Source organism: Lonchura striata, chromosome 28 (genome assembly GCF_046129695.1).
Source record: "Lonchura striata isolate bLonStr1 chromosome 28, bLonStr1.mat, whole genome shotgun sequence".
Lineage (NCBI taxonomy): Eukaryota > Metazoa > Chordata > Aves > Passeriformes > Estrildidae > Lonchura > Lonchura striata.
The window spans coordinates 1352146-1378789 of NC_134630.1; the positions used below are offsets into that span (position 1 = coordinate 1352146).

Below are 26644 nucleotides of genomic sequence, written 5' to 3' on the forward strand. Positions count from 1 at the left end.
TCTGTCTCCTCCTACATGCCACTCCCCCACCCCTTTCTGCCATGTATCCTGAGCATATACAGTCTTCCTTTTCTCTCTCAGGAGGTATTGCTCAGAGCTCTCTGCTAACACTGTACTTTTCTAGGGAGAAAATCCTTTTTCCTGCCTTTGAAAGAATTAAAGAACGAAACAGCGCAGAATAATCCCCCAAGACAAAAACTACTTGCTTCCCTCTGTGCTTGGCAACCTGCACTGGTTCCAGGTGAGTTGTTTTATCAGTGAATCTGAATGCATGAATAAGAGTGATGCCAGTACCAGGGGCTGAAGCAGGGCAGGAGATTTCCTTGGGCATGTGCATGAGAGAAGCAGGGATAGCTCTCATCTGCTTTAGGACAGGGAGCTGTCCAGGGAGCTGACAAGGAGTCCAGTGTAGGGTGCTCTAAAAATGTGACTCTGTGTCTTGGGGTGGGGTTAAATGCCTGGTGGGAAGCTTGAGCGAGACAACCTTATCACAGGACCTTGGCATGAGCAGGGAGCATTGTGGAAAGTGGCACTTGTCCTTCCAGTATTGTACTTAGGCCCCAAACCCACTGCTCCGCTGGTGATCACTGTCGTTGTAGAGCTCAGCTGGGCTGAAATTCCTGCCTATTGCAGATTACTCTCCCTTTATCTGGTGTTCTCCCAAAGAGATGGGTCAGGGGCTGGGCCCTGAATAGATCTGTTCTCCTCCTGGGTCCATTGTTGTGGTAGGAGTTGTCCGGGAGGTAGCTGCCTGACAGGTATCAAGAAACAGAAATGCCCTACTAAGCATAAAGCCCTTCCAGGGGCTGCTATAACAAAACAAAGATGGCTGAGTTCAGTTTGTAAATGGAAATTTTGAACATTGGTTGCACTGCTTTCAGCTTTTATTTCCCTTCCCAAGGGCAAGCTATGGGCCAGGCTGCAAAGGATCTAATAGCATGAGGGGTGAGGATGACTTCAGCCAAGGGGAGTCTATGAACCCTGTGAGGATAGAGAACCTGGTCCTCAGGACTGAAAAAAAAAAAGCCCAGGCAATAGCACAATAGCTGGATTTAATGCTCCTGATCACAGGTACTGAGCTACTGATGGGGGGATGTCAGGTGGGAGTGGAGACATCTATTCTTCCTTTGCCATCTTTGCAAAGACAGACCCCACAAAGAACCTGTTTTACTCAGCTGGCAGTAGGGGGACTGTAGCTTCCCACTCAGGAGTGCCCATGGTCTGCTCAAAAGCAAGTAGAACTTAAGACCTGCTAACAGCACCTTTCAGACCACTGAGCAGAGTGACATGCCACTTCCTCATAAGCACTGAGCCTCCCCTCCCACCATGTAAGGATGGGCTATTTAACTCCTCTCCTTGGTGACCCAGCACCAAAAGTCCACCTCAGAAAGACTAACACAAATTTTTCAGGGACCCCTTACCTTGCCTTTCCATATCTGCCTAGCTGTGCATAATTCTTTCCAGCACCTCTCCTTCTGCAGAGATTTTTCCTTCTTCTACTACTTTGGGTGCTTCCTTGCTGCCACCTGCAGAGATGTCCCTCACTGAAAATTCTGTTGGTTTTGATGTTGAGCATAAAGCAGAGTTTCCTTGGAGACAAGAAAAACAAGTGCTGGTTATTTCACAGACTGTCTGGCTTTCAGAAAATTAAAAAAAAAAGGTTGCATTAGCAGAGGGAAGAGGGAGCCAGGGTCAGCTGTTATTGAGGGGGACACCTGACATGCTTTTCCAGTGTCATCCTTTGAGCAGCATGGCTTGACCAAGTGCCATGTGCCATGCCCGTGGCAGGGTTTGATGGTACACACTGTACCAAACACTGCTGTCTTGGGATTATGTTGCCTCTCTTCCACCAGCCCCTGGAGGCTGGTAAACCTGGGAGAGGGTTTGCAATGGGTATTTCTATTTTGGCTGACTTCTGCCAGTCCCAGGAGTAAAACTGGCTAATTAGATTAATCCCTTTTTGTGTTTTTCTACACAGACATTAGCAATAGTGGGACAATGGTGTAAAGCAGCTGCATTTCAGTCATTGTTTCCCATCTGTCTTTTCTGAGTACTGACAACTAGGCCTGTTCCAGCCAAGTGCCTGAACCCTCTGAAGAATGGAGCTCTCTGTTGTGCTGAACATGCAGATTTTTGCCTCTCTTGGGACAGGTTATTTGATCATCAGCTGATATCTCTTGGAAACATTAGTAATCAGAAAGCTGTATCAACATGTTGTATGAGGGCAGAGAAAGCAGGCATGAGATGGCAGCTGTGCTCTGCCTCATGAGATAGTGGAGCACAGGGCAAGAAGGCAGACACAGTCTTCATATGAAATTTTTGTTGTTTTTTCCAATCCCACACACTATGGTAAGAGTGCCCTGTAATGCCATGTCCTGCCAGTGGTCAGGGCCTTCTCCATTCCCAGAGGAGTATCTCACAGTGGATCCACTTAATTGATGGCTCCCCCTCTGCTGGGTCACCCCTGGGTCTTCACAATCTGTCCAACAGTCACAAATGGCATTTGGCTGTTTCAATGAGGTAGCATTTTCTTGTTTTTCAGTGCAGTGCAGAACTGCTTGCAGGGGTCAGAAAGTGAGAGAAGAGTGGAGAACCAACCATGTCCCTGCGCTAATTATAAATGTAAATCATCTCCAGGACACTGCCATGGACAGGATGTCTAAAGTCCCGTAAAACTTTGTCTCACAGCACATCAGCAGAAGGAAAGCCGCAGTATTGCTGAAGTTGGCAGGGACCCCTAAACATCATCTAGTGCAATCCCTCTGCCCAAAACAGAGTCAGTCACAGTTGGTTGCTCAGGGCTGTGTACAGACAGCTTTTGAATATCTCCAAGAATGGAGAACATTCTGCTAGCCTCTTTGGGCAATCTGCCCCAGTGTTCAGTCTGTCTTGCAGCAACAAAGACTCTCTTTATGCTTAAGAAGAATTTCCTGGTACTTCAGTTCATGTCTGCCACCTCTCATGGTCACTGTGCAACACTGAGAAAGGTCTGGCACTGAATTCTTCACACCCTCCACGGAGGTGTACATTAATAAGACCTACCCTAAGCCCTCTCTCCTCCAGGCTGAGCAGTCCCAGATCTCCCAGTCTTTCCTCATGGGAGATGCCCCAGTCACATCATAATTTCTACAGTCCTTCAGTGGACTCTCTTCCCTGTATCCATACTGGGAAACCCAGACCTGGATGCAGCATGCCAGCTGTGGCCTCACCAGTGCTGAGTCAGAGGGGAGGGATAACCTCTCTCAACCTGCTGGCACAAGCACAGCAGAGTTTCTGGGCTCTAGTGCTGGTCCACCTGGTATGTCGTGGGAGTTCTGTGGTCCCAGGGGTGATGTACCAGATGCAGGTCTTAAGAAACTGTTATTAGGGGTTTGATGTTGAGTTTTATCTGGACCATGTAAAGTAGTCAGATATATTTCTTCATCTACCACAGCCTTGCTCTGATCATTACCTGGACAAAGCTAGGCCAGAGACCTCTGCAGCCCAGCCCATGCTCAGAACACTTGCTTCTCTGTGACCTCGGAGCTGTTGCATGTTTCTGAAATGAGGGCAGAGCTGCATACAGGCATGAAGTAGATTTATTTCCCTACATGTAATTTCTCATCTTGTCATGAAGCAGTGTTAAGGCATGAGAAGCTCACGCGAAACAGAGAATAATCCCCTTTAGTTCCAAACAGTCAAACAGCTTCTCTGCAGGCAGCAGAACTGTCTATTCTCCCTGGCAGAAACTGAATGTATCATTGCTACACAGAACTGACCTCCTCTGCCAGCACCACTGCCCTGACCTCTTGAGAGATGTTTTCCATGTGGAACTCTGCCTTCTCTGCAGAACTGCATGCTGTGTGGATCTGCATATGCAGGTGCAATCTATCTCCTCCAGATGCAGCCCTAGTGCCACAACACTGGGCTCTGCACTGTGCCAGTACTGCCCAGTGACCGGCACCACACCCATGGGGCTCTGCAGGGCTACCCCAGCACCGTGGAACACATAGACTGAGAGTCTACCTGCCTGCCCAGTGGACAGACTGCATTTCTAAGGAAAGTCTGACCTTCACCTCTGCTGATAGTCTGAAACATGCACGACTCAGGAGGAGCTTGCTTGTGAGCTCCCATGGATGCAAATTGTCTTAATACAGACAGTGCAAAACTTCGCAGTCATGAAGAAACACATATAAATACTTGCAGCCTGCGTCTTGATGTTTGAATAACTGAATGCAGGAACATTTCAGTGATGACAGTAAAATATCTTTATAACAGACAAATTTGGCTGGGTTTTTTCTGAAGCTGAGCCTGCACAACAAAGAAAGTAAGTAATTGAAGACTCACAGCAGCTTTCCTAGAATCTGCATTAAATCCAAAATTCCTTCAGCAAGCAATTTGAAATTTGTCCAAATAATTTCTTTTTTTTTTCTGTTGTGATGTAGCAATATTTAAGATATGTATAGGGGTTTCTAAATACAAGTTTCAAGCATTTAATGTTGGAATGTGAAAACTTGTATCATTCCACAAGTGAGATTCCTGTCTTGGCATCTTCCCTTTATCACAAGACAATGTCTGAGATTACTCTCACTCTAAATTTCAAACACAGCACTGTACCAACTATTAGGAGGAAAATGAACTCTGTCCCAGCTACTTCTCATCCTCTCAGGGATGGAATATTTTCTTCTTTGTCCCCTAATGTCTCCCAAATATTTCCTAGTTCTTTCTTCTGTCAGTCTGTGCTTTTCTGTGATCTTTCCAGTTTCTTTGTGAGTTAACTCACAAAGAAACTAGAATTAAGAGTTTTTCTTTCTGTGTTTACTGCTTTTCATTTAAGCATAAAGCAGATCATTCTTCCTGTCACTTTTGAGCAGATGAACAGCTCAGCCCTCTGCACACTTTCTTTTTGGACCTCACAACTGAAATCTCTGTTGGCATCTTGTCACCACAAGTAATGATGAAAAAGGGCTCTCCCTTTTCATTCCCTTTCATATCCATTGCTTTAAAAACCTTTCATACATAATCGTTTACAAAAGTTTTTAAAAACCCTGACTGATCTGACACTGAAGCCATGTCCTTACTGATGTGGGTTTTCCTTCAACTAGATGCATTTGAACATTGCTTTTTACTTCTTCTTTCCCTAGTTCTTCATTTAAACAAGCTTGTCTTTTCTCTGGGAGAGGGGTATGGCCAAAATGTGGGAGGCTGTGTCTTTATGGAACCTGTAGTCAAAGATTACATTCAAGATAATATTTCAAGAAATTTCTCTGGTGTGTAGAATATTTTACTCTCAGATTTTGAGTGTAGAACTTTGTGGGACCAAAATTATACAATTTGTGAGAAGGGGATGCAAACCTGCCCTGATGCTCCCACATTTGGTCCTCCAGCACTGAGTGTGCCATGGCTATCTCCAATCTACCTTCCACCAAAATTTTAATATCTTCTCTCTTGAAAACATGCTCACGGGAAGATGCCGCACACTGGATGCTTTGCTGATGTTGGCTTTTCTGACGTTGACCACTTTAACAGAGACAAAAGATAAAGAGGACAGATGTTCTTCAATGTTCAGTACAAGTTGGAACAGATGCATCTCAGTTGATCCAGATCTTCCCTGTTTTCTAGCTCTTTGTAAGTGCTTAAACTGTATTGCACTCCTCCCCTCATGTTGGAAATCTCATTGGGTAGATGGGGAGATAACCACAGAAAAATCTGCAAAGAGCAGGAAAAAATGTAATGCAGAAACCTTCCTTCCCATTTTTCACTTTCACCAGCATCAGACTGATACCTCTAAAATAGCTAAAAATCCTCTGTTTATGTGAAACCTCACTGCCAGGAACTAGGCATTTGTTCTGCAACACTGATCTTTCTTGCAAAATATACTGTGCTCCCTGCTCAAACCTTGAAGTTACCTCCAAAAATACTCTCTCAAACAGTGTTTCTGGCAGAGTGGAGACTGGTGAAGCAGCTACAGATAGAACAACCTTCACCAAGAGAGCAAAACCACCTTCTTCCTCACAAGAAGGAAAATCCAAGCCATTGACAAGAGAATTTTTGTGACTTTACTGCAGCAGTCTGAGAATTTCCTGCTCATTCGATAGGGAACATTTACACAATTCCAGACCAGTGACACAGAGAGAATGTGCTGTGGAGAGGGCTGCTCTGTTGCAAAATATGCAGAGAGAGAAAGGGAGCAAGTCAGCAAGAGGGTGGGGACATCAAAGGAGCAAGATCTGCTGATGAGTTCCTTCTGTGCAATAACGTTTGCTCTAAGAAGGCAGATGAACACATGGTCCAACATGGACTCTAATGATTAATACTGTACTTTCTCATATCAAAATAGAAATCTCATTTTGCTTGGACAAAACTACATTTTCCAGTGCACATAGATGGGGAGACATCTGGAGAAAAAAATGGGTGAGTCCTTTTATATCTGTGGGTTCTGCTCCCACCTTCCCTGTACAGGAAACTTGTGCCATTGCTGTGGTATGGTGCAGCTCTAAGAAAGGCAAGGTTTGCATGAGGGGGAGCCTACTTCTCCCTACTTAACATGGGTCTCCTCTCAGGTCACCACAGCATGTGAGAAGTTTGGTTTGTATGTAGAAAATCTGTGGTGGGTGATCGTAGAGTAATCAATGTGACTTTGACTTCACTAAACTGTTTGGAGCTTTCTATGTCAAAGTAAGACAATACTTCACAGTACCAATGTGTGCTGTGTTGTTTGATGAAGAGTGAGTGGTTTGGGAGTAAGAAGAGTGTCTGGGGTTTGAAAGTTCCTCTGGTGGTTCTTCTTTTGGAAATTAATTGCCTCGGGTAGCCATCTGCTCTACTGTAGGAAGCCACATGGCATCCCTGCTGACTGGTAATCAAGCCAGTGTTATTCTAATCCACCAGAAAGGTGTAAGGGAAGACACAAAGAGTGGTGAGTCTAACCTCAGTTTCTAGAAAAATTCTAGAGAAGGTCCTGTTGCAGCTGGAATTGCTGCTAATAAAGTCCAGGGTAAAGAAGCAGAAAGGGCTTTTGCATGGTATCCAGAGATGTTCAACTCCCAGGCACACACACACATGGAGGGTCCAGGCTTTTTCTCTCCCAAGGCGCTGGGGCTGTCCCTGGTCTCGGGGTAGTACAAAGATAAGGTCCAGTCAGGGAATAGGGAGGGAGTGGCTCAGGGACACCGGAACTGACATAGGAACAGGGGAAGGAGCCAATAGGGTTTTATTGGCTTTTGGAGGAAAGCTTCTTGTGTCTCCCCAATTCAGGGGATGCCCCCAGGTCTCCACATGGTCCTACTGAATACTACTGAAAAGCATTTGAAGAATAATGCCATCTTCAACATTGGTTTGCAGAGAAAAAGTCCTCTCTAACCAGTTTGATTTCTTTCTAGGATGAGGTCACAACCCAAGTTGATAAAGAGAAGGTGATGCATGCCGTTTTCCTGGCTTTTAGTGCGGCTTTTGATACTGTCCCTCACAGCATCCTTCTGGACAGCTGTCCAGCTGTGTGAGGGCCAAGTTGATGGTGTGCAGTGTGAAGAGTCGGCTGGATGGCAGGGCTTGAATGGTTGTAGTGAATGGCACTGGTGAATGGTCACTGCTGGTGTTCTTGGGGCTTAACACTGGGGCCAGTACTGTTCAGTATTTTTATCCATGATCCAGATGCAGGAATTGAATATCCCATTAGCAAACTTGCTGACAAGTTTGGGAGGTGCCACTGACTTTCCTGAGGAACAAGGAAATTTTTGATTAATTGGAGCATTGGGTTATCTCAGGCATGAAATGGAAGTAGTCCAGGTACTATTTTCTGTGGCTGGGAGAGAGTAACACTGAATACAAGTCTAAACTGGGAGAGAAGTGGCTGAAGAGCAGAAAGGAACCTGGGGGTGCAGATTGGCCACAAGCTCAAGAGGAGTGAGCAGTGTTCCCAGGCAGCTGAGAGGGCAAATTGCATGCTGGAGACATCACACATAGAATGACCAGCAGGTCCAGAGAGGGGATTATCCCATAGTAGTCAGCATTGCTCAGCCTCACATGGAACACTGTGTGCAGGTCCTAAAGTGGGTCTCAGATTCAGTCAAAGAGAGAAACGGAGAGCTTCTAGCAAGGTAGAAGCTTGGGAAAGAGCTGGAGAAGAATGTAAATAATTCTTTATCTCTCCTGTTATTCACATTGTTTATAGTTAAGTTCTATCGCTGTGCGTCAAGCACTTTGCACCAATTGTTGTGGGTTGTTTTCACTTCAGGACCAATGGAGTTGGTCCTCACGAAGCTCTGTATAAAAGAGCAATGTATTTTGAATAAATCAGAGTTTTACTCTCAGTAGCTTTCTGAGTCAGAGTCTTCTCATTCCCATCCTGCCTCGACAGTGACACCCTAACATTGAAAAAGGATGTGAAGGTCCTCAAACATGTCCAGAGGAGGGGAATGGAGGGTGAACTTTCTGGTGAAGAGCTGGAAGGCATGTCCTACAAGGAGCAGCTGAGTGCTGTGGACTTGTCTCCTTCAGAGAAATGGAGGCTGGGAAGCATTGCTTTTGGCAGCTTCCTCAGGAGAGAATGTGGAGAGGGAGGCGATGGACTGTTCTCTCTGAGATCCAGGGGCAGCACAACTGGGAATGGTCCAAAGTTGTGCCAGAGGATGATCAGACTGGACATTAGGAAGTCCTAATGACCAAGCAACAGAATGAGGAGTAATGGCCTGAAACTAAAGCACAAAAAAGTTCCTCCTCAACATGAAGTAGCATTTCCTTACATTGAGGGTAGCACAGGACTGGAATAGCTGCCCAGGCAGGTCATGGAGCCTCCCTCTGGAGACATTCAAACCCACCTAGGTGTGTTCCAATGTCACCTGTTCTGGGTCATTTGTTCAACTCTTTATATGGAAGTCTATAAATTATATGAGTTTATTGTGGGACACAAGGGGACTGAATTCATAGTTTCTAAACCTAGTGTCAGGTTCAGGTGGCACAAGCTCAATGAACTGAAAGAATCTTGCAGGTTTTTTTCTCACATGTAGCTGTGAAAAGCAGGACTGGCAATGAAAGGGAGTAAGACAGGCAAACTTTTCACACAGTCTGGTGTGTATTGTCTCTATCAACAAATAAAAATGGGGTAATGGTAATAGTAAGGAGTGGAATGCTTGGTCAAGCATCAGTTCTTTGATCCATGGAATGCATGGATCAAAATCCATGGAATGCTGTTTTCTGACCTAAAAGTTGGAATGACCACAGCAGCACTGCAAGGTTCCTGCAGCAAATACACATCATCTTTGCCAGTGGCCTTTGTGCAGGCTTAGAGTGACCTGGCTGGGCCACCTGAGGTGTGTCTGCTGTTCTGAACCTCATGAAGGCATTAGTATCTATGCAAACAAACCTTGTCTCAGAATAGATGTTGATCTCCACCTTCTGTGCACAACCTTGCAATCTTGTACCACGAAGACATTCCTCTTTAAGGTAATGTCTTCAGTTCATTATAGGCATTTATCTGGGTCTAAGTGGAAGATACTAGGTGGGTAATTTATAGAGAACATAGTCTCATTTGTGAGGGTTTCTTTTATTTAAATTTAGGATTAAAAATGGACTAGCCCTTATTTAACTTGCAACACAAAAGAAGGTTTTCCAGCACTTGCTGATGTGCTAAGGTGACTTTGTTCTTCTTTGGTTTCATTTAGGTTTGTATTACCTTTGCAAATTCCTGGGAATAAGAATAATTTTCAGACCTTCCATGTGTCAAGGCACAGTGACAGAAGGAAAATGGCACCTGCATAGCCAAGCAATAATCTTCCTCATTATGCTAACTGTTGGGTGGTTGGTGCCTTCTAGCACTCTAGAGGGGACTGATTTACCAGTGTAGCCTCCTTGTTCTTCTGTTCTGAGGAATATGGAAATAACAGTAAAAATTAAACAGATAAAGCACAGTAGACTGTCCAGGCCTTTCAGCCAATTGGTAATGGAGGAGAATTGGTTCTTTATTTATTTCTTTGGAGTATGTTTGATTTCAGTCTTAGTATTTATGAAGACAGATCATCAGGATAATCCCATCAGTGGAGTTTGACAAGAGATACTACTTGAAAGTCCTGTTGTGTTTCAAAGAAAAGTCAGTAAATAAAGTCTTATCCTCAGACTCCATGTAAGGCAAGAGGATAATGTTCCTTTCTACAGAAACAGCCAGTGCCACTTGCTTTCAAGGGGAAATTTGTTGTGGTAGAGACCTGTCCACTTTGGAGGTACATCAGAAATGTTGTTTGCTGCTTGGTTTTGATTGGAAGAGTTTGTGTATGGGAAAGGGGTTTGTTGCCAGGTGATAAAAATTAATTCCATTCCAAAGTGGTCAAACTTTGAACAAGCCTGGGTGGCTGTGGAGCCCATTCTGGCTGCCTGGGCCAACATAAACCACTCCTCAGTGCAGGTTGGGTGCTATAGCAGCCAGAGCTTCTCTAGAGGCACCAAAGCAGTAGTGACAAGACCCTGGCAGCCCTTTATATACCGTTCCCCAAGGGCTGCTCCTTGCAGATGGTCAGAGTATGGTCATTAATCAACTTTAAATAAACCTTCGTAAGCAGGCTCCAGGGAAGTGACCTAAAGATGAAGGCAAGATGTGCCACAGCTTATGCTTTCCTGCTTGTACTTCTCCTTGCCCAGTGTAGGCAACATTGTGCCTGGAGGACTAAGCAGCTGTGCTGACCATGAGTGAGCAGAGCCACGTCAACAGCCTGTTTCTCAACGAGGATGCAGCCAAGCGGCTTCATGCCGACAGCCGCGTGCAGCGGTTCCGGCAGGCTGTGCACAAGCGGGCGGCGCGGGCCAAGAAACGCATGCATAGCATCACTGCTGAGAGCACTAAAAGCTTCTTCAGGAGAAATGCCTTCGTCCTCTTCACCATTGCTGCGGTCCTACTAGGTATGGAGCTGGTGGCAGCACCAGGCACCCTTTATAAATATGGGGAAATGTTTCTTTATTTTGCAAAGATTTTTATATTATCATAGCAATTTGACTGAAGAGTTGAAGCTGATGAGCTGGCAGCTCAGAGTGCTGCCCACATCATAAGTACTTTTGTGTGCAAGAACAAGAGACCCAACAGAGAGTGTTTATGTGGGAGGGAGTCCTTGTTGATCCTTTCTAGTGCAGTATAGAAACAGTCTACAATAGAAAGAGTTTGATGGTCCAACTCAACCAATCCTTGTACAAGTCATCTAGGTTTCTTCAGAGGTATCTTGTGAGTGCAGCTGTAGGCACAAGGGCTTTTCAGATTCGTCCCACAGCTTTAGCCTGACAGGACCAGAAATGCTGCAAATGGCCTTGATACAATGCAAATAAAATCTGCTTATCAGATAGCAGGTTGTCCATAGCTTTTGATCCAGACTACATGACTCTAACTAGCTGAACTCAACTTTAAGAAGTGGGTAGACAAAGAATCTGAACTGTGTAGTCACGCTTATTTTAGTCTATGAGATCATATCCCTCATCACAGCATTTTGTATTCATGTGCTTCCTGGGAACAGACTCCAGAAGATCAATAGACAGGGAACAAGGAGACCTATGGTTTTGCACAAGACTCCTCTATACATCAATATATCAGAAGGGGAGAGAGCATACCATAAAAACTGGATCATAGCCTTTTAGAAAATGAGCATTTGTTCCTTTGAAAATAAGAGGAACTGAGAGTAAATGAGAAGGAGAAAAATCACATTGTAGGCTGAGACACAGACCACTGGATCACACTGTCCCATTTCTGTTCTCATCCCTTGCTGATCCACAGGGATTATCCTGGCCTTCTCACTCCGGCCCTACCAGCTGACCTATCGCCAGATCAAGTATTTCTCCTTCCCTGGTGAGCTGCTGATGCGTATGCTCCAGATGTTGGTTCTTCCTCTCATTGTCTCTAGCTTGATTACAGGTGAGAAGTACTTTCTGCTGCTTTCAGCCAAGACAGTGGTCAGCAAAGCTGTTGTTCGGGTACATCTTCATGACCCAGCTGGAGGTACTTGGATTAGCTTGGCTAGTAGTAACAAGGCTGCATCTACGGCCATAGGGAACATGATCCACACTGACACCCTTGCTGGCTTAGTAACAATGCAGAGAAGCAGAAGACCTTGTGCTTTCTCAGAAGACTGGGGAGAACACAATGCAGTGGTTCCAATGCCCAGCACTAAAAAGGATTTAATCCTCAATTGTCTTCAAGTTTGCTACCCAAATAAATTTCAGGTTTTCTCCAGCCTATAGAAGGTTAGTCCAAAAGGGTTGAAGTTGATCACCGGCTGGAGGGCTTGTTTCACCCAGATCCTCAAGTAAGACATGATAGACAGACAAGTTTTCAGACAGCAGTAGGGACTGCAAGGTGTTCCACCTGCTGAAATATCCCACCATTAGAGACTGAAAGGCCCAATGTACTAGGAGGTGATTATTTCCCTTCTGAGAGCTTTAGAAGAAAATTGCTACATTCCCAAATGCAGACTAAGATCCACCAGTTCTATGCTTCTTCATGCCCACAAGCCACATTCTTCCATATCAACATCACCCTGGAACTCCAAATTCTGTTCCTTGTAGGCTGTGCTTCCTAGAGACCCTAGCTCCCTGTCCAACTCATGAATGAGCCCTGCACCCTTTGAATCTTCCTCAAGCTTTCCCTTTCTCTCTAAGATGATAGGCTTCCTCACTTTGTCTCTCTGTGTGACATCCCAGGAATGGCCTCACTGGATAGCAGAGTCTCTGGGAAGATGGGGATGCGGGCTATCATCTACTATATGGTGACCACAATCATAGCTGTCTTCATCGGCATCTTCATGGTGATCATCATACATCCAGGAAAAGGATCTAAGGACAACCTTCACAGAGAAGGCAGAATTGAGCAGGTGCAGACCACTGATGCCTTCATGGACTTGGTGAGGTAGGTTATCAAGATGACCTCATGTTGAGACCGTATCAGTGAGATTACATTCCTCCATGGAGCATCCTTTTGAAGTATCACAGCTTTAGACATACAGTCTTAGGGAAAGAGGTTAATGGCTGAGTCTTGGCAAGTGTACTACTTCTAGCTTAGTCTAGCTAACTGGCTTTGCCACTCTGATTGAGTGCTTAGCCTGGAGTCCAGCCCTTCCCCAGAGGTATTAATGTAAGAGGTCATGGTGTGCTCAACAAAGCAAGTAATGAAAACCATCAGTGGGCTACCTACCTTTCAGAAATTCACCTGGCAAAGGCTATTCCAAATATCCATCTTCAAGGACAAAAGGAAATCAAGGAAGTGGGTCCCAAGACATTGCCTTGACCTTACTCAGTGAATTGCAAAGCTGTACCATCTCAAGTGGTATAAAGCCATGTTTTTGAGGTACAGGATAACAGAGAGCTCACATGACACCTGTAGAGGTGAGGCTAAGAGCAAGGCAGGGTATTAATCATTGTAGTGTGGTATTGTTTCAAGGTTTGGTTGGGTTTGATGATGGTTTTACAATGTACCTATACCCCAGGGCAGTATGTGTGTCAGCTCTTTTCACATACCTGAATAATCTTCCGGAGTCTGAAAACATGTAGTGGAAGTTTGACAAGTTGCAAGAGGTGCTGGGTCCAGATCAGCATATTCCCTTCTGTCAGTCAGACCAAAGGGGCTTAAGTGGACATTGTGAAAGTTGTGACCTCAGGCACTGCTCCAGGACAAAGAAGTTGGCCAAGAAGCCCATGTTTTCTTCCTAGTTCAACAGGACAATAACTCTTTCTTTGTTTTATCTACTGCAGGAATATGTTCCCACCCAACCTGGTAGAAGCCTGCTTCAAACAGGTATGAAATCTCATCTTTGCACCTTGTGCCCTGGACCATGGTCCTATCTATTTCTCTGAGGGATGGAATAGCACTTTATTCCTGAGGTCTGACTGCTGCAGGAGGCACTGCAGATGTTAGTCTATATTATAGCATCCCCCATGCAAGCTTTTCAAACTGTCTTTACATGGGGGCTTCAACCTCCCTTCCATCCCACAGAGGCAGGAAGGGTTTTGCATGATCTTGGGTAGCAGGCTTGGACTGGCAGTGATATGGAATAGAATCTCCAAGAATCTGTCTCTTCTGCAGTGTTAGTGCCCTTAGAAGTAGCACAAAGTGTTATCAGAGAAGCCAGAATATCTCAGTCCTAGCAACATGAGATGCTCTAATGGTCTCATTTGACCTTCTGCTCTATGAACTTTCTGACCTTTCTGGTGAAAGCACTAAACTGGGGACCTTGAGAACAGGCAGAGCATATAAGAGCCTACCATGTGTCCTGATCATCTGGACTGGGGCCTGTGAGTGCATTTGATAATCTGTGTCTTTTCAGTACAAGACTCAGTACAGCACCAGGGTCTTCACCAGAACCATCCTCCACAGCAGCAATGCCACAGCAGGTGTGGCAACCACTCAGATCCCTGTGCCTGAGAATTTCACCAGCATCATGGAGAATGTCACTCATGCCCTGGGAACCATCTCCGAGGTGCTGACCTTTGAAGAAGTCATTCCCATCCCAGGCTCAGCCAATGGGGTGAACGCGCTGGGGCTGGTAGTGTTCTCCATGTGCTTCGGTTTGATGATCGGCAGCATGAAGCAGAAGGGACGGGCCCTGCGGGAGTTCTTTAACTGCCTCAACGAAGCCATCATGAGGCTGGTGGCCATTATCATCTGGTGAGGAGCACAGCCGGTTGGAGCAGGAGGTCTGCAGGTGCAGTTTCCATTGACACAATGAGAAGTGGGGGTAGCTTTAAGGATTTCATGCACAAGACAGGAAAAGCAGATGGGCACAGCTCTACTTTGGTTCCATCAAGCTGGAGGGAAAAGTCTGGATGGGATATTTGTTCACATTTCATTTCCTGTTCTTTTTGTTTTTTACCTTAGAAATATCAGGTACACCAGGAATTGTTTTTCTTGAGGCTTCTGGAAACATCCTTGGAAGACCAGAGAGCTGGAGTGGAAGTTCTCTTAGCCTTACCAACAGGAGTAGAGTGTGGGGCTTTCTCACCAAAAGCTTTCCTTCCAGCTGTGTTCCAGAAGTCTGACTTAGCTATGAATCAGAGTAACCCTTTTCCCCTTTCCTGCTTTCAAGGTAGCAGCTGTATGCAGTAAAGCAGTAGCTCTGAGAGCTGAGCTGGGTTGAGAGGATCAGCTCAAAGTTACTGCCTTTCAAATTCTTCCCAGATCATGACTCCTCTGGAGCTCAGCTGCTCATTGCTTTCTGTGTAAGGCTGCCTATGACACATGGTGCAGACAAACAAGGCATTCCTGAGACAAGTCTAATCTAGGAGGCAGCATTTTACCAAATATTGTTATTTTAAGCTTTTTACTCAGTTAGGGCTCAAACTTTTGTCAGGTACTGCAAAACAGGATAGATGAGGCATTGGCAGAATACATGCAAATATCTGATGAGGATGAAATCTGACAGCCTGACACCGTCTCCCATTTTAGATCACTCCAGCTTCCTTTCCTTGGTCTTATAAGTCACAGTCTTTTATCTCAGAGAAAAGTCCTGAGCACAGCAGGACAGGCCTTACAGAAAAAGGCACAAAGAGAAAGAATCCCTGAGCTCATAGGAGATGCTGGGAAGCCCCAGGCCCCTGAGATCTTTTACTTCATGTCTGAAACAGAATTTGGGACTTTGCTTTCCTAAGAACAGGTAAGAGCCTGGGGGCACAGAAGCAAAAGCATGAGCACAGTGGAACAAGTAGACCTCACACTACTCCAGAGACCTTTGACACCCCTCCTCAAACTCCCTTTAGATGAAGGAAGGCAGGGTGTTTATGTATAGAACATTGGTTACACTTGGGATACTGCCTGTGCATGCCTTCCTGTAGCCACAGTCTGCAGACCACCTCCCAAGATCTTGTTTTCCTGGGGAGAACTGACCAGTAGCTGCAGCCAAGGATGTGTTCTAACAGGAAGGTCAGAGGAAATGAAATATTTATTAGATCCTTTCCTGAAACTTTTCCAAACCTCCCGGGCTAAGATGGAGTTTGGCATGTGGAACTCTGAGCCTTGTGCATGAGGTGCATGTGAACTCTTGAGCTGCAGAGTCCCAGCCCTGAGAGATGTGGCCATGGAGCTGGTGTTTTCTTTGGTCTGATTATTGTATTAGTGCTCATGATTCTCTCCATATCTCACTTATGTCTTCTTTTCTGTGTAACCTCAGTGCTGCTTGTCAGCTGCATTGTTATGGATGGGGGGAAAAAGACATGAGGAATGGAAAAGATAGTGGGATACCTCAAAATGAGGTGTTATATGAGCCATGGCTGCTTTTACAGGTGTTGGTGTGTCCAGTCCTTGTTACACCAGATCTGGAATCCCTAGATGTTCATATTCTCTAAATGTGAGCATCTGACAATAGCAAGGCTGATATCCCAGAGCCTATAGGACACTTGTTTTTACTCCCTGATCCCCTGTTTCTCCTGTACTTTCCTGTGCCTCTCAGGAAAAAAAATACTGTCAGTCCAAGCTCTGTTAGGAAAGAAGGGACTCTGAAGGTTTCTCTACATAACCTTCCTTATCAATTCTATAAAGAGTGCTGTAGAAATGTAGAAAACCCAAAAGGAGGAGGAAACCACCACTGCCCATGTGTGCAAAAGAGAGTGCTGAGATCTCCAGGCATGCACCAAGAGCTGATTTTTGACCATGGGATGAACAACTCCCAGCTCTCTACAAGTTTCTAGAAAAGAAACCAGCAGTGTAATCCAGTGATTAGGCTCAGTGAGCACTTATGGTATGCTGGCTTATTGAGGATTTATCCAGACAGCATGTGCTAAAGCTGGTGTGAAAGTGAGGGAGGCAGTCCTGACCATCGGCCTTGTGCTTCTGTCACAGGTATGCTCCAGTTGGGATAATGTTTTTAATTGCGGGCAAAATCCTGGAGATGGATGACCTAGCAGTGATGGGAGGCCAGCTGGGGATGTACACGCTCACTGTCATCGTTGGACTCCTTATTCACGCCCTTTGCATCCTGCCTCTGCTCTACTTCATTGTCACTCACCGAAACCCCTGGGTATTCATTGCAGGGCTCCTGCAGGCTCTCATCACAGCCCTGGGCACCTCCTCCAGGTATAGCTATGTAGGAGTGGGGTTTGGGCTGATGTAGATACTACATCTCAGCACTCCATTGCTCTCAATGCAGCTCTGTGGTCTCACAATTTCTAGCACTAGTGGCTTTTTGCAGTGGACCAGCCAAACTAATTTGGCAGTGGGAAGGTTCCCACTGCCCTGCTCAGGAGCCCTACTCATATGACCAGCTCTGAACATCAGTGAATGGCCCATATTCCTCCTGACCAAACATGAGGGTAACTTTGCTTACCACTGAAATGCGGAGCTCAGGACAAATACTCTGCTGAATCAAAGCATTATTCCACATGCACATACCTCTCACACACATGTACTTGCACACATTTTCACGTCCATCTCTCACAAACAAAAAGACTGTATGCAGCTGTCATTAAATTTTCCAGAGACCTGGGCAAAAGCATCAACACCAGTATGTTCAATGACTCACACTGCCATGTCAGACAGCCAAAGCAACGGATGGTAGGTAACTGTTGTTTCACTAAGTGCTATGTTTCTTGTTATAGTGGTGTCCTGGCAAGCACATAGCTGGCTCTTCCACATACATTCTCATAGGAAAACTCATAGTATTTTTCCTGCTCATTTTCTCTCTCAGAAAGGGTTCTTTGCTTTCTCTGCAAGATATATTCTCAAACATGTGTCATTCTTGTCTTATGGACTGGGAGGGATGAGAAAGGGCTCAAGTTTTTTTAATAGCAGAAAAAGGAGTTCTGGCCTTGAGACTCTGCCCTATGTACCCTTAATCCTCCTTCTTTTGGTGTTATACCAGCATCATCAGCCTCAGGGTTATACAACCCCTGTCCCAACCCCCTGAGAAAAGCCATGTCAGAATGTTCAACTTCAGCATGCATCATTTCTGAGGAAGCCTTGCTTAGACTGTTCTTTTTTCTAGCAGCTTCTGGCCTCTGGTTCACATGGCAGGGTGAAAAAGCAGGCGGGTAAGGTCATAAACCAGACAGAGGCTTAGTCCTTCTTCCAAAGTCAGCATAAATGCAATTCATGTGGTTTTGTATATTCCTTTCAGCTCAGCGACTCTGCCCATAACCTTCAGGTGCCTGGAAGAAAACAATGGTGTGGACAGGCGCATCACAAGGTTTGTGCTGCCTGTGGGAGCCACAATTAACATGGACGGCACTGCTTTGTACGAGGCCCTTGCAGCCATCTTCATTGCACAAGTCAACAACTATGAACTTGACTTTGGGCAAATCATCACAATAAGGTGACTTTTAAAAGAGTTTTGGGACTACAGAAAGGGTTTCAGTTTTACTGGCTTGTCTGATGTATGGTCAGGTTCCTCTTTTGCTCAGAAGAGACAATAAGGAAAAAAAAGTATGGGAAAGAAGGGCTGTACTACAGATCCAGGTGTCAAAGAACATGTAGGCATCATGTCTTTGAGGTGCCACTTGAGCCCATGTCCAGGTCTTAGGAAAAGCTGTGGTATGCAGTCTGTTATGAGGAGGTGTCTGGCAGGGGCAGCCTGGCATTGTGTTGATGTCCCATGTATCACTATCCTTCATGGCAACCAGGGCAGAAAAGCAGCCAAGACGATGATGAGTTTGAGCTACTTCCTGACATTTCTGCAAATACGACCAGCTGTTTTCTTCCCTTTGCTGATAGCCTTGCTTTCCTGTTCTCTCCAGCATCACTGCCACAGCAGCCAGCATTGGAGCCGCAGGTATTCCCCAGGCAGGACTGGTGACAATGGTGATAGTGCTGACATCAGTGGGGCTGCCTACTGAAGACATTACACTGATCATCGCTGTGGACTGGTTTCTGTAAGTTCCTTGCCCAGCAGGCGTGCACTTCTGTGCATTCCTGCCAGTGTTGACAGATTACATCTGCTAAAAACATGCTCACTAACCTGTACCATTAAGCTTAAAACACACGTGTATCCCTGAGACCTTTGCACAGTAGCCCTCTCTGCCCATGCTGGAGTCTTCACCATGTGCTTCAGTGACTCAAGGCATCAGAAGTCACTTGCTGGTCAGCCTGGTGACCAAACAGAATGTCCTCCATTTGTTTTATTTAAAATGCATCCAGAAATTATCTGCAGAGTCATAGGGAAAATTTGTGCCAATAATAAGAAAATCCACACTACAGAATGATAGTTCTGGGTTACCAAACACTGAAAGAGGGATGAGACGGGGCTGTACAAAGTTAAAGAGTGTTTACATGCGTGCAGCTAGTCAGCCATGTTTCATCTGCTACATTTCAGTTTTCTTTTCCTTTTACATAAAATCACTTGGGACAAGTGATATTATAGAAGTGCTCTCAGAAGCCATATTGAAGAATGCATTTGTGCACAGTCCCACCTCTGTCTTCTCAAATACCAAAATCCTGACATATGGATACATATGTCATTGTTCTCCTCTGTTCTTCTCTGTCTTGTATTGTTGGTTTGTAGCCAGAGCAGCCAAACTCTGCTCCCAGCCATGGCTGACCAGTTGGAAACAGTTTTGCAGAACACCTTCATTTCTCCTGTGGATTGTGAATAAAACCAGACTTGTCTGGGAAGAGCCCTGCCTCCTAATAAGCCAGGTTACTTCTCGTGCTTACTCAGAGTAGATTATTTCAATCAGGTTCCACTATTACCACTGAAGGATCTGATGGGACGCTGGACTGGTGACAGCTTCAGCAGCTCTGACATATTGTTGTGGTTGTGGAGAATATCTCATTGCAAAGGGTCTTTTAGATGTGCTATTTTGCACAAAGAATCTGGTACCTTGTCTTACTGCACACTGTCCATGTTAAGGAAATCGGTGTCCACAGCAGTGCTGTTACAGGATTGCACCAGAATTTCAGCACTTTTTATAGAACAAAATGCAACTTAAGTGAAACAGATGTGTTGAAGCCATCTGAGTCTGCAGCAAGGCTTTTGGAAAAGACAGTGTCCATGTATAAACACAGCAACCTTCATCTTCATTTGTGTCAAGTCCAAAACTTTTCAGTAAGAAATTGAGAATGCAATAAAACAGGAATGAATGTGAAGCTTGAGCTCAAGATGTCAATCAAGGAAGGTTCTTTGGGAGTAATTTTCCTGTCAGGCTTGAAGTATCCATTATTAGAATGACTTAGAAAGTAAAAAAAGTTTCACTGAAGATGTTTCTTGAAATAATCTTTATCCCCTTAGCTGCTCCTATGAAACTCTATTTTGTTTTTTTCTCTGATTTTTCAGGGACCGCCTTAGAACAACTACGAATGTCCTGGGGGATTCCCTGGGGGCTGGCATTGTGGAGCATCTCTCCCGGCATGAGCTGGATGCACAAGACTGCGAACTTGGTAATTCCAGAATAGAGGAGAAAAACCAGCTCTCCCACCTAGTTTGCCCACAGAATGACACCCACAGGCACTCCAGGAGGGAGACAGCACTGTGAAATTGGGCATCAGAGTGCAGATTAATGCTGTAAAAAGTGAAAACTTGAAACAGAAGTCCAGAGAAAGATCCACTGTGCAAGACACTCACTTTTCTATCACCTCTGTCACATGCAGTCTTCCCTAATCCCGTTGCTCCCTTATTTCTCTCTAACTGGCATTAAAGAGGAGAAAATTAAAGTGCAAAGAAAGCCTGATTTAGTCATTCTTATGAAGCCAAATAGTTAGGCCTGAGTAAGGAAGACCTAGTGAAAGAGCTGGACTAGCAGCTCCTTTATTTCTGAAATAAGTAGCCAGGTGAGTTGGGAACACCACCATCTGTGGACTGGCACCAAAATGTTGCTGTAATTCTGTCCTGGAAGATACAGCTGCAAAGTCTTCACTTGGTTACTACCTTCACCCAAACAAAATGTTAGCATTTACCTCCTTGCTCACAGTCCTGGTGTTTGCACAGATATGCACTTGATGCTTCCTGAGAACTCCACTGGCAACCTGTTTGGTTGCAGATACTAGAGTCACCCACTTCCTGAAGGAATGTGGGATCATATAGCAGGGACAGCTGGCTGGTAGCACCAATAGGGATCAATAGGATTCTCATTAGTGGAAGATCCTAAAGGATTGTGAAAGAAGCAAACAGTTAAAAAATGTGTTATATCCATTATTCAGTCTTGAAACAGCTCTCCCCTCTACCAAGGTCTGCCAAAACCCAATAAACTTCATTTCTCTTTAGCAAGCTGTTCTCATCCTGCTGAAACCAGGAGGGGAAACACAAAGTTTAAGAACAATTTGCCCATCTGAGCAGCTGGGTGGTACATCCATGCCAGGAATGACTCCCTTCCATGCAAGATTTGCTCAGAAAACAGTTTTACTCCTCATCACAGTATTTCTAAGGAAATGTTTCCTGTGCTCATCTCTGCCTATTTTCAGAAGTGACTTCCCCTCAGTCACATTGCTCTAAAATATGCTTTCAAACATTTCTGTCTTTCTAAACATCCTTATCTTTTGTAGGCAGAGACAAATCACATCTTAAAGATTGCACAGGTTTGCCAGATCCCAGACTTAAAAATTCAGGATATATTTTTCAATTCCTACCAAATGGAATTCAGCTTCTGTTTAACACACTTGGACATAAACTCAAATTACATCCATAACATCTCGGAGTCTAAAGATAGAAGTAGGGACCTGCTTCATCCATGCTTTCTCCCCCTTCCCTGGCATGGCCAGGAATATAGCTGGTATCTCTCACACCAGTGAAGAGGACTACCAGGACTTGTTCATAACATCCAGGTCCATGAATATCCAGAAAAATGAATGTCTATAATTGTCTTGGTTTGACAAGACAGGACAATAATTTAACCAGGAAGGTGTTAATTATCCACAGTGCTGGGGCTGCTGCATTGTACCTGTCCTGCTTGTAACAATGGCTAAGAGCAGGAATAGCAGTGAGCAGCCTCCTGACCCACCAAGGTACTATCTAAACTGGCCAGTTTAATTTGAGATCTGCTTATTATTCCCAACCTACTATGTCACTTACACCCCTCTACCTTGGCTTTACACATTGATGTTTTTCATCCCTAGCCATATCCATACACTCAGAGGTGCACATCATGGAAGGAAGACCTCAGCGTCATTGCTGGAGTCAACTTTGCCAATCACAACCGCATAGCTGCCCATGCTGCCCTCCCCAGCACTAACAAAGCTTCCTCAAGCACATTTCTTGAGATGTTCAAAGCCAGATCATGAGGGTCTTTTTAGTTTTTCAGAAACTGCAGGGTTATATATTGGTGCTGCTACATTCTACATCCTGTAGGCAGAGTATTCTATTTTTATGGGCTGGACAATTATTTGGAACCTGAGATAAATGCACAAATGCATCCTTTTCCTGTATGACAGGTTGCACAACAGGGTAACTAGAAGTGTTTGGTAGTTCTGTTTAGTAGTGGCTTACTCCAGATTGTAAGGCAGCAGCAAGTTGCTGTCTGTGGAAGGCAGGTTGCTTATTTTGACAAGAGATCTATTCTAGCAGGAGGCGAGTGAGCTGGATAACAAATGATCCTTCTCTTTGTAACACTTTTTTAATCTTGTTTGAATACTTTTATAATGTCTACTCTTCTCCTTTCTAGACTAAACAGATCCCGTATATACCACAGGTAATAATCATTCATGTTCTTCTCCTCTGGACATTCTCCTTGCTGTTCCACATCTTTTTTGAAGTGGAATGACTAAAATTTGACACAACAATCCAACTAAAGATTTATTATTACTGAGCACTGAGAAAAGAATATTTCCTGTACATTAAGATTTAGATCTTGGACTCACGTTACCATGGTTGTTAGCAGGCTATGCATCAGCTGATCAGGATAACTGTCCCGGATGCATACATAGAAAGAAACTCAAGTCTGTTCATCCTATCCTCACTCTTAGCAAGGTTAGACGTTTACTTTGATGAGATGGCTCTATCTGAGGACTGAATCTTAATCAAAGAGTTTTCAGATATACTGCATCAGCTTGTATCTATAATGAGCTAAGACAGCACTAGCTTATCAATAACACTGCTCAGTTGATGAGTCTAAACCTTCATAAAGAAGAGATCTGCTTATAAAACCCAATGAAGTACTTTATTTTTTAACAACAGCATGATAGCATTGACCCTAGTCCAGTGGTAATACATGATAATTCCCACATCATATTAAGCAGGACTGCTGCATATCAAGCAATTTCCCAGCTTGTGTTTGTAGTTAATTATTACTATTGAAGTATAGTAATTTCAAGGTGTCCATATTTAACTGCTTCTTGGTTTTCTTTTTTTTTTTTTCAGACTACTTGTCCAACTTTTCAAGAAAACATTGAATTCTAATCCTGAAGTGACTTCCTGTATAAAAAGGGCAAACTGAAGGATGAATCAGAAGATTGTTGGATTGGATTCTAGCTCAAATGGGAATTAATTCTGGGAAGTCCTATGGCTTGGGTTACACAGACTATATGGTCATAAGGGTCCCTTCTGGCTTTATAATATATGCATGTGCTTTCTGGCTTAGAGATATTGCAAAGGGTCTTTCCAACCCAATAATTTCTAAAGGCTACCTGAAAGGGTTCTAATGATACTTTAATAAAATTCAGCAGGAGTCTAACCTGTTTTCAGTTCTTGTTAGCAGACATGTACACATATCACAAAAGGGACTCTCCATATCACATTGCATCCACATGTTCACAGACGTTCCCACAAAGCGGTATGCACCACGCCTTGCCATATGTGATTTCCTGCTTTCCACACAAGATTAACAGAGCACAAACAAGTAGATGCCTCATTTTCCAACAATGCAAACCAGTATTCCTTTGGGAATTTCAGAATTCACTTTATAGCTTTTAGCTCTGGTGTTTACCCATGTTGTTAACCAGATTATGATTGAGATTGTCTGTTTACAGTCCCCGAACATCAAAATATTATCAGAAATTTGCATATACTTACATATATATCTATACATATATATGAAAGAGGTGCATGTGTGCAATCATATGTGTTGTTGTGTGTTTTGCTTTGAATCCATGTTTGCCCCCTGTTTTCCTCCCTAATCCCCTCCCTTTACCAGTTGCCAATTTTCCCAAGCCCTTCCCTAACCTCCTCCCTTCCAAGTTGTCAATCCTCCCTATCCCTACCCCTCTTCTCCAGAGTTCTGTGTCTGTTTTGTTGCCCTCGGCACCCCGTTTGTTACTGTGTATTTGCCCCACCTTATACTTCTGTTCACCCCCGCCCCAGTCTTGTCTGGGGGCCCAGGAATAAATCCATCTTGTCCCACCCCAAGCCCGGTGCCATCGCTGTCTGTCCCTGCTGATAACTGGGATTGCAGAGCTCACAGGGAACAGTCGTGCCCCCGCCGCAGCCACCCTGCAAGGTGCGTGCTGCAGCACATATGTATACATAGAGTTAAATGGAAAGCCAATATTACAGTCTCACTGTAATGTGAAAAGCTGCATATTTCATTTTGGTGCCCACCTTGATTTACTCATTTAACCCCGTACATTAAAAAACACCCTAAGGTTGCTCTACTTCATTCCAGAAATTAGTCTTTCAAAGCCAGATTTCCCAGAAAGGAGCTCAATGCATGCCAATTTAGACTTGCACCTTCTGGTGATGAAATGAGAACTTCTTGATGTATAAAAAAACTCTGCACTGTGTCCTTGTCTGTACATGTCCCAAAGACCCCCATCCACACTGCATCAGTCTTGGCAAAGGCCAAGCTTTCAGAGCTCAGTCAAGAATACTAAAGTATTTGTACTTCTTCCAAATCCAGTGCTGACCTTGTACTAACTCAGCCTTGAAAACTGGATAATTGAAAAGTTTTTTATAATTTTATCCACTGTCTTTTAAAATTACCAGATACTTGTGAGCTTATGCAGTCTTTACTGAAGTCCTGCTGCTTCTACTTGCAGGAACTTTCCAAGTTTCTCCTATTTGCAAACAAATCTCTTCCTAATGGTTGGAGATGGAATGAAACAGAGAGCTATCAATGCTAAATACACAAGTAGCTCATGAATAAGGACATACCTCTTCAATACTAATTTGAAGATAGAAAGTCCAGGAAGAATATGGATTTTCAGTTAGGCCGCATGCCACTTTATGTATGTTGCACATTGTTCCAGGAGTCAGAGCTGCCCATGAAAACTGTCTTTCTGCTCTGCCCAAAGAAGAACTGGAAATCAGTACTGTACAGTATGTTCATGGCATTTGTGCAATTTGACCCTGTTAATTCCTGAGGGCTTTTTCTTCATGCTGTTATTTGCAGTCTTAATACAGATAGTTTCCATATTTGAAAAATAAAGGGAATTTTTTCCACAATACTTTTCCATTATGTTTTTTGTATTATTTTTCCTCAGTACTGTGACCTTCCAAAGTCAGAGACATGACTTTTCACATTATGTATTATACTTTCTTATCTCCATGTGCCTACCTCATGGGTGAAATACCAATCTCAGATTTTGACAAGGCCTTTCCCCAAAGATTCTTCTTTGATGCCATCTTTGGCATATGTCCATAAACTGACAAAGCTACATGAGGTTTGCTTCATCTGCACCAGACAGCACATAGGCACATACTTCCATCTGGAAAATCCACCCCCAAAAAAGGTTATGTGGAAGAGGTCTCAGAGGCTTAAACAATAATGGGTTTACATTACTTGCTAAAATGTTGCATTAATGGCAAGGTGTCTGCAGAAAGTGAAAGCTGTTCTCCCCTTGATACCCCTTTTTCTTCTGTTCCCTAAGGGACAAGAATCAAGCTGAATAACAGGGATGCTGGGGAAAGAGCATCCCTAGTCCCCCAGCACCCAAGAAAGGCAACAGCACAGACTCGGAAGTCAGATCATAAGACAAAAACAAGTTATGAGCAGGTCTGAGGTGTGGGTCCCAAGGAAGGCTGCCCAGGGCCATTAGGGTCTAATAGTCTACTTGGGGTACATCTGCAATCTAGCCCACCCCTCCTGCCCCCCCAGCCATGCAGACTCCTGTGTGGTAGCAGCAGTTTGGCTGAGGGGCCTCTGAAGATCCCCAGTCAAATCCCTCTGCTCAGAACAGAATAACTTGCGCAGGCTGCTCAGGACTTTGTGTGATTGGATTTTGAACATCTCCAAGGAGGCATGTTCCACACACTGTTCCAGCACTCAATCACTCCCATTGTAAAAATGCTTTTCTTAGTTTAAATAGAATTTCTTGTCTTTGAATGTGTGTCCATTGCCTATTGTCTTTTCACCAAATACCACTGAGACAAGTCTCAAGGCTCCTTTGAATCTTTAAATTTAATTTAATCTTTGAACAGTGTTATATGTAGTAGATATATTTCGTGCCATTTCTGATATGATATATGTGATATTGAGTATTTGTTAGAGTATACACGTTTGTATTAGGATTCCCTCCACCCTCTCAAGCGAGCCTGGGTGTATATTAGAAACTGGTTTACAAGTAAGAAGGTACGCTCGCCAGAAGATGGGCCATGGCGGGGGGAACCCCAGGTGCTGATCGTTCACAAACGACCCAAGATGGATATCATGGAAATCCTTGGGCAGATACATGTGAATGCAGAGTTCCCGAATTCCCATAAATTTCATCAAGGGATTCAACAAAAGAAAATCTCATTAACCTATGGACTCTGAATAGAAAAAAAGACTGATTGTTGAAATCTTGGCCTCAGACAGAATTTTCCCTATAAAAACCGCTTGTGCCAGGATGGAGGTGTGTGGGCATAGAGGAAGC

General features: G+C 44.3%; 1 protein-coding gene across 3 annotated transcripts; it reads left to right on the forward strand.

Moving 5' to 3' along the window:
- Nucleotides 1-25237, forward strand: LOC110469444 (excitatory amino acid transporter 4). 3 transcript variants are annotated; one of them, XM_021528180.3, is made up of 12 exons: nucleotides 4-241; nucleotides 10612-10869; nucleotides 11729-11866; nucleotides 12652-12856; nucleotides 13699-13741; nucleotides 14271-14611; nucleotides 16778-17011; nucleotides 18051-18245; nucleotides 18667-18801; nucleotides 20202-20305; nucleotides 22522-22548; nucleotides 23217-25237. In XM_021528180.3, the coding sequence occupies exons 2-11, from the start codon at nucleotides 10656-10658 to the stop codon at nucleotides 22524-22526; spliced, it is 1614 nt and encodes a 537-aa protein (XP_021383855.1). In that variant the 5' UTR covers nucleotides 4-241; nucleotides 10612-10655; the 3' UTR covers nucleotides 22527-22548; nucleotides 23217-25237. The 3 variants fall into 3 exon arrangements, with proteins under 3 accessions (XP_031363031.1, XP_021383854.1, XP_021383855.1); XM_021528179.3 differs by lacking the exon at nucleotides 22522-22548 and having other exon boundaries at nucleotides 3-241; XM_031507171.2 differs by lacking the exons at nucleotides 22522-22548; nucleotides 23217-25237 and having other exon boundaries at nucleotides 1-241; nucleotides 20202-20583.
- The last annotated feature ends 1407 nt before the right edge of the window (nucleotides 25238-26644 follow it).